At 40.1% G+C, this 8,791-nt stretch overlaps 1 protein-coding gene across 1 annotated transcript; it reads right to left on the bottom strand.

Moving 5' to 3' along the window:
* Positions 1-875: 875 nt before the first annotated feature.
* On the bottom strand, positions 876-3,626 carry LOC117304731. The gene has a single exon (XM_033789334.1). It carries the CDS (start codon positions 3,624-3,626, stop codon positions 1,281-1,283), a length of 2,346 nt encoding a protein of 781 aa, XP_033645225.1. The 3' UTR covers positions 876-1,280.
* Between the last annotated feature and the right edge of the window lie 5,165 nt (positions 3,627-8,791).

Here is an 8,791-nt window from a genome sequence, read left to right on the forward strand (position 1 = left end):
ATTTAATTTGAAATTCAAGCCAATTGAGTTGAAAACAAAATGACCAAAATGTATTTGTTCACTATACTGTCTCATTTTGCGAATCAAGTTTTAAAAACTGAACATTGGAAGTTTTTACTTTATACACTTACTTCATTAACAACATACTTAAATGTAATATACACGATTGGCAAGGCTAAACACATAACTGTTTAATTTTAGTCTCAAAGCGTCTTGATCATAAAGCTCACTACCATTTTTCTGTGAACTTTTCTTTCTGAAATAAAGTTGTATTCGAGAGAACCGTTCTGAAAACCATAACTTTTCGTTTCGTTTGTTAAAACCGAAATGTTTTAAAAACTGTGCATGTTTTTTATACTATTTTCTCCCGTCTCGTATACAAAACCAATCCAGCCCAAACTTTCTCAGGTTTATTTCATGTATTATGGTTGATCACATGAAAAATTTACACTGTGTGCGACTATTAATTTGACAGTTCTATCAATCATTTCATACTTTTAAACTCAGTCTTTGCTTAACGTTTTTACATTCGTACGGATTTGTAGTGATGTAAAGGTCAGAACATTATTGGACTGCCTTTGTCAAAACAAAGCTTCTGAGTTAATGTCACGGTATATGCAAGAGTATACAAGGTGTATATTATTGTTGATTTTGTAGACATCCCACTCAATTAATATTTCAACCTGAAAACTGATTTGTTTGGTTTGGTTTGTAAAAGCCATCAGGCTGTTTCTATACCGATGATTGTAATGTTTGGATTTGCAGTTTCTCTTTGGGGGATTTGGGTACTTTTTTACATGCTAAAATAATTTTCGTCTCATGATCACTGAGACGAAAATTATTTTCATGACATTGTTCTACTAATTTCTCAAAAACTACAGCACCTCAGCAAGTAATATTTTGTGTTTTTTAGTCCCGCAAAAAGTACCCAGACCCTTTTATTAAGTGCGCATTATTATGTCCATCTCATAGTTCCTTCGTGCTTTTGTAAATGAGGTCATATCATCCCGTCTCCGGAATAACTACACTTCAAAAACTGGGGGTGTTAAAACTGGCACCATGGGTGTTTTCACATTATATATACCGAACAGAGAATACAAATTGACATCTCTAGGGTGTTAAAAACAACACCAATGTACACGGTGTACATTTTGATTCATGTGTTAGTATCTATATGTGAAAACACCCAGCATGGTGTTAGTTTAACACCTCAGTTTTTGCAGTGTACTGACTGTGTTAAATTACAATGCTTTACTTTGTCACACCGGAATCCGCTTTGATCAGACACACGTAGTGATCTCACAGCTCTCGTACTCGTGGTCGTCAGAGTCATCAGAATCCCTGCCGAACGTTGCCGTTGACGGGCTGGAGTTCATCCCGCTAAAGTCCAGTGAATCCTTGGAGATTGAACTCGTCAACGAGTCGACTTGAGACTCAGAGCTCGGTACCCTCTGCAAGCCGACTCTCTGCTGTGGGGTTGCCCGTTGTGGTGAGGAGTCCACCCTGGGCTGCGGGTCCACTCTCTGCGGACCTACCCTCTGTACGGGCATAGCTACTTGCAAGATGGGTAGTTCGATTGGGGGTCTGTTATAGGTGGCATTAGACTGCTGTTGGCACTGCCTCATACTCGATAGGGGTACCTCGGGAGGAACCTGGTCTCGATTCCCACATTGTGGGTTAATTGTCTCATAGATAGGGGTGCTGATTTGAACTCGGCTGGTGGTACCACCTGTCTTGTTGTACCTGTTGTAACCTTTCGCGCAGCTGTACAAGAGGAGGAGCATGGAGCAAAAGAAGATACCGAGGATAGTGCCGACTCCCCCGGCAGCCAGAGCGCTCGGGAGACGCCATTCAGTGGAGCGGGTCTCGGGCTGCTTGACCTCCCCAATTGAAATAGATTGATACTCCGGAGAATGAACAACCAAGAGGCCGGTTGCTGATGCAGTAAGTCCGGAGAGCATGGAGACCGAACATGTTATATCACACTGTGTGGCATGGTTCAGTGTGCTCAGCGTGATGGTCTGGCTGCCAGACTCGGACCAGAAGTCCTCTGGAGCCTGTTGGTCCGGCAGACAGTTGACCATCCACACAAATGTTGAGTTTTGAGGAGCAACCGGTTCAGTTGCACATCTGAAGTTGGCCTCACCACCAACGGATGTCTCAAAAACCTTAGGTGTTATATTCACGGTAATGTGTGTGTCTCTCTGAGATATCAAGATGCCAGAATCAGTTGCTTTGATTCCAGTTGTAGTAGCGACGTCACAAGTGATCATGACGTCATTGTCAAACATCAAGGCTCGTTCCTTTGAAATCAGCAAAGTTGACCCTAAGTGACCTATGTTTTTTATTCCAAATGGATGATTCTCGGAGGTGGTGTTAGTAAAAATTTGCAAACTGTCAACATACCAGGTGTAAAACAATTGCTGACTGTCTTCCGTTTCAGCAAAACAGGTGAATGTGTAAATGTCTGAATCTTTAAATACACGGAGACGCTTTGGTGATATAGCAACCGAGAGTGGAAGGCTTTCTCTCAAGAGAATCCAGGCCGAGGCATTGCTAGATAGTCCAGAAGGAAGGCTTACCCCACAGGTAACCCTTGTGTTGTTTGAAGAGCGTTTTAAGTTTGGCAACCTCAAAGTTGAACCTTCCGAACCGACGTAAGATATTTCCGGAGTGTTTGTCCCATCTGTGTTGGAATGACTGAATGAGCTTTCACCTACGAACCAGGTGTATTTTACTATGTATGGAATTCCGCTTCCGAGGCATTTGAACACTGCACTTGATCCCACCGCTGACACTGAATTCTCCTTCGTTATAACACCATTTGGTGGTTCGTTTAAAGGCAAAACTGAGCACTTACGCGGAGTCACCAAACTCGGGTGCGTCACAAGACAAACAAATTCCCGTCCATTATCCTGTTCTTTCAACGAATATCGGTACAAGTTCGCGTTGCCAGTTGTTGAGAATAACTCTTTGTCTCCTGTGACCCAGGTTAAAGTTGGTAAAGGATTGGAAGCAATCGAGGAGATGCAAGAAAGCTCTACCAGAGCGCCTCCAAACGTCGGGTCAGCGGTGGCGATTTGAGACACGCCGCATGACGGCACGTCTCCCTCGGGCGGCGTAACCACCGTCAGCTGCGCCTGATTGTTTTGTCCCGTTGCATAAATATTACGGATAGAGTCACCCACTTTATATACGCAGTGAAATTTCCCTTGATCTTCATCTTGGGTGTTGTCGATTTGAAGCAAGCAGAGGTCCACATGGGACCCGTTTGAAGTGCTTACCTGCCGGTGCACCGTGGAGTACCGGCCATGGTCCCCGAGGGTTGCAACGGGGATGGTCGTCGTCAGTGCCGTACCACGGAATAAATATTCATGATTTGTGGTCCTCTCAGCTGGGAGATAGTACCACTTTAAGAGTGAGCCATCGTCCCATTTTATAGCCCAGTATAATTCCTCATCGGACGTTTTATCTGCTGCTGTACAGTTGAACTCAGCTCTTCCTCCCTCGATAGCTGTGAAGCTGGATGGCAGCCGCAAAGCGCGAATTCCAGAGGTTATGGTGAAACATTGGCACAAAATAAAAAAAACAAGTTTGAAAATCTGAAGATAAGTGATTGTCTCCATTGGGAATTTTAAAGTGGGAAACAGAGCAGGAGAATAAAAAATGTGTTATGAATTACTAGGCTGAGAAATTCTCATACACAGTTCGATCTTGCGGTAATTCGTTGCGACGTTCAGTTATCATTACTAATCCCAATCAACCAATGATCACGCGCCAAACATAACGAGAGGCAACTTGGAGTATAAGAAGTTAAACATTGACATCGAACCGTCTGTTCGTCAAATAAAAATTAAAACATCTCAAAGAATTAGTGAAGTTCACCCTCCCATCGGGTGCAGTCAGCCGAGCGATTCCCTACCGTGTTCCGAATTAATTTCTCCCGGTAAAATTTGTTTGCCGCAGACCACCACCGAGGGACCTACTTCAACGTGTGTGCAGTTAACTCCATCGTCCATCTGCTCCCCATCGAAATCAATTTCGAAAAAGCTGAATGTTTGTACATCAGAGGTATTTAATCAGCAAGTACTTGCGCTTTTACCGTGCTTCAAGTGTTCCGCGATGCCCTCATGAAATCATGATAAATCGGGTCAGGTGTAGTCATACCAGCAGTTTGTTTTTCCTTCTCTCGTTTCCAGCAATTTTTCCCCACCAGGAAGTAAAGTGTTCCACACTGCGGTAGCTTGATCCTGTAATCGCAGAAGAATTAAATTGACGGGCAGTGATGATGTTGAATGGTAAACAATTCATTGAATGTGGCCATGCACACACTCATGTCGATCTCTCCTTGGTAAACTATGCGGGTGCTAAAATCATCCCCCACACCAGCAACATTTTACTCATTCTACTTCTCCAAGTGAGTCAATTATCGCTGTGTGTCAATCAAATTGTTTTTTTTTCTTTTTGCAAATTAAAATCCTCACACAGCTTGACGTCGGGTCCAAGGAAAATGATACCGGTCATTTATCTATAATCGAAAGTACTGTATCTCAACATAGAAAAGGGCAGGTCGAGTTGACGTCACCAGCATAATTACATCCGGCTACTCATCAGCGAGCAAAGTCGTCCATTTGCCCAGATGACTCGTCACGCCCCAAGTTTATTTGTTAATTTGTGTGGGGAGTCTGGTGTCCAATCAACTCAAACAATGAAGACAAAAATCCACCGTCGAGTTCTGAAGCCGATTGTTAAATGCAATAATGTCAATCAGTCAAAAGTTCCATCGATATTTTATTTGCGGTTGCAAAGTCGATCCGATCCAACACGAAGAAAGTTCGTGGAAACTGTTTAAATTATTTATTCAGTTGCTGAAACATTACCACAAATTGAAACACTCAAATTGTATAAACTCTCTCGGACTTATAGTTCGAGGAAAGTTTCTCGTGCTGAGATGAGCATTATCCTCCACCCATCACGCCATACTGACAAATCGACACCTTTGTGGCACAGATTGAACACTGTATAAATCCACCCAAGCCTCACACATCCAATAAAAACCAAACAGACACGATGTAACACTAACATACCACGGACACTTTAAAGAAAGGTAGATGGATCCGCTAAAAGGAACGCTGGCAATTAAGTTTGGCATCTTCCAATCTCATTTGGAATTATGTCTCTAGCCATCCTTCACAAGACGGGCCGCTCCAAAATGCGTCTTAAGCCGATTCCCATCTGTGTAGTGTAAACACGTTCCAGAGATCTAGGCATGCGTGTATTGTGTTTATATATTGTATTTCTTTTTTGAATGATATTATTAATGGCGGCACGTGTCTCGTGTGACACACGTGGTGCGGTTAGGTTTGGACAACTGGTCTGCCCGTGATGATAAGGTCAACACCCCGGGGTGGGCATTATTTGGGGTGATGGATACCAAGACGAGCGGCCGGAGTGTCCAGAGCGGGCATCCAATGTCAAAATAATTAATGGCAATCAACAATCATGTTTGCAAACTTCTTCCGTGGGAAGTTTTTTATCATCTTTTTTCCCTTGTGGGTTTGGATATGATGGCCAATAAAAATTCTCAGTGGCGCCTTGTGGGAACTCGTCCAGAATAATATTTACAACTGTTGTCAAAAGTTTACGATTCTTTTTTATTTAAGTTCCTGCGTGAGAATATGTTGGTGAAAAGTAGACACATAATAAAGTGAGTTCTTGTTTTGGTGAGAGAGAAAAAATAAGGTTAATGCCTCGTATGGTAGACTCAGAGGGTGTGTGCGAAAATCATTCAAGTTTGACAGAACACACTTAATTAAATTTTCAAGGCTTGTTTTATGTTATCGAGCGGATCTTTGCATGTTAGCGTTCCTGGGTCTTTACAAAAATATGGTTTCACTACAAAGTTCTCCTGTCATGCATGACCAAACATACTGCCTTACAATCTTGATCCGGTGAACATTATTATTGATAATGCAAGCCTCATTCCTTGATATCTCCACAGGCTCGCCTTGGATCGCCTGGCATACCAGCATATGTTTTTCAAATTCATCCATGGCTTGAGCAAATAATGAATTTACGAAGACTGTATTTGGTCTGCATCTCATGCTTATCGTGTACCCGGTCAAGCGTGCTAAGATTTATATTAACGGTCAAATAAACTGAGCTGATGGACGTTATAAGGTAAATATATGACGAATGGATCTAATTTTGTTGTTACAAGAATAGTTTGAATTAAAATCTTTGGCTGTTTATTTTTATCGGTAAAACAGACAGAATTAAGTAAAATTGGAGACCATTTTGACCCTCTGCGTTTTTACAATCTCATTGTTTCAAAGTTATATAAAAATTGAATTAAAAAAGTGTTTACTTAAAATTGCTTTGGGAAACACAAATACCTCATTTGATTGTGACTTAGAAATTTCAAGATTCTATAAACTAAATTAAAGTATGACACGTGATGCGTGTTCCACCAATCAAATTACAAGGAATAAGAAACTGCGGTTTGTGTATACATTAGTCCAACCTAACAATGCCTCATATGCACTCTTGAATTAAAATCAAGGTGATGCACCGATGTAGCGTTGCTTTGCAATATTGCATAAATTAATCCTGTTCATTTTAATACAATGAGGCAGGGGTCGAAAATTAGGGTCTACATGTATTTGTAACTTAGGCCATCAGCTGTACCTTCTCCAGAAAACTGGAAGTACATTTTCATTACTGTTCATCTCTGTTATAAATCAGCCAGTCATAAACTAATAATATTATATAATGACCGTATAGTGCTTTGTGTACTCTAGTACGCGGAAGGTATAATTGAAAGGAGAGAGTAATAGTACATTAGTGAGCACATTGACCAGTCCTGTCATTTATAGGAGTACTTAATATCAATGGCTGAGCCAACAACTCGTCAGACCTATGTCATGGATGGTCAAACCATTTCAATGGCATTTTTGCAATCGCTGCAACACTGCAGTATGTGTAGCTCTTTTATGTTTACACTTCCTTAAGTTATGATGGTCTAGAATGTTAATTGCAAAGTGAAAAAAAGTACTCCAAAAGAAGGTCCTGCAAAACTCATTATGTACTGTCAAAAGGGATGGAACAAGTCCCAAGCTTGGAATTTAAAGTGCTGTTCCTATCACTGATTGAAAAGTCCTTCTAATAATGTTGCTTAAATCCATTAATGTTCTGTGAAACTCATTGTGGAGTTCAAGACCGGAAAATGTGTTTTCCTTTTACGTTGTCTCGATTTTTAACGACACTTTGTTTCCCCCTATTCCAATAACAAAGTAAAGACACTCACAGTACTTTCCGTATCGAAATGCAATTTCTCTGTTTACAGGAGAGAAGATAGTTACTAGTTACGTATGTCACTGAAAGTGCGTCTTTCTTACAAATCTTTGTTCAGATTGGAAACCCTTCTGCTTGATCACTTTTCCATTCCGCTTAGAAGTTTGTTTGTGAAGTTGTTGGTAGATATCAGAACCATAGTCTTTATAATCAAATATGTATCCAGTCTCATCCTTTGGTTTTTAATTGTACTGTATTTTATTTTATCCCGAAACTGGAACAGACCCCATAACCCTGAGAGGGTAACATCAGTATAATCATAAATACTAGTAAGTAAAGCTAGGAGTGTTATCTTAGAACATTGGTTAAGCGTAATCACACAGTTTGATTTTCTGTTAAAGGCAGTGGACACTATTGTTAATTACTCAAAATAATTGTTAGCATAAAAACTCACTTGGTAACGAGTAATGGGGAGAGGTTGATGGTATAAAACATTGTTAGAAACGGCTCCCTCTGATGTAACATAGTTGTCGAGAAAGAAGTAATTTTCTACGAATTTGATTTCGAGACATCAAGTTAAGAATTTGAGGTCTCGAAATCAACCATCTAAATGCACACAACTTCGTGAGACAAGTTTTTTTTTCTTCCATTATTATCTTGCAAGTTCGATGACCGATTGAGCTCAAATTTTCACAGGTTTGTAATTTTATTTGTGTGTTGAGATTCACCAACTGTGAAGGCTAGTCTTTGACAATTACCAATAGTGTCCACTGCCTTTAAGCATAATCACACAGTTTGATTTTCTTTTAAAACGGTAAATAAAAAGACATAATATTTGGCAACACAATTAATTATAAACACGATACACAAAGCCATCTCATGGAGTGATTTCGTCCAGCAATTTTGCATAGCAAAATATTTAGACTCAACTTTTTTGTTCACACTGAATGCTAATGTAGCAAACCATGATTTTTAAATAGCAACTGATATATTTTGTGTAGCATTTTGCTCTGCTTTACAAGGGAAATTATTCACTGCCTCTCCAAAGATAGTAAGTTCTGAGTGGATTCTCGAATGAGAGGCTATAAATCTCCTTGACTGGTCTCAGCTGTTACATTATGATAGTCTGTTGGGCAGATCTGTAATGTTCCTGATGGAAATTCTTTATTACGAGAGAGCGTTTAACAGATGGTATAATGACAACTGCCTAAATTTAAAATAATATAGTATTTTTAGATAAATATTACAAAAATAGTCCACATAAACTCTACAGGCGCCCTACACTCTGAAAATTTCTGAGAAATACTTCCATTAAAACCTCGATATTATGTTGTTATAACCGAAGTGTGATTATAATTCCAAGTTACCTATGGACATGCCCCGTCACAAACAGACACCCCATCAATCAAAAAAGCAACTAAAATTAACCACTATCAAAGTATATAACTAAGACCAAACAAATGACAAACTATCTAACAAACTATAACTAACTATCTGA

Source organism: Asterias rubens, chromosome 21 (assembly GCF_902459465.1).
Source record: "Asterias rubens chromosome 21, eAstRub1.3, whole genome shotgun sequence".
In the NCBI taxonomy this organism is placed as follows: Eukaryota; Metazoa; Echinodermata; class Asteroidea; order Forcipulatida; family Asteriidae; genus Asterias; species Asterias rubens.

Coding starts and splice junctions, on each gene's coding strand:
- LOC117304731 (XM_033789334.1), bottom strand. CDS start 3,626: ATGGAGACAATCACTTATCTTCAGATTTTCAAACTTGTTTTTTTTATT.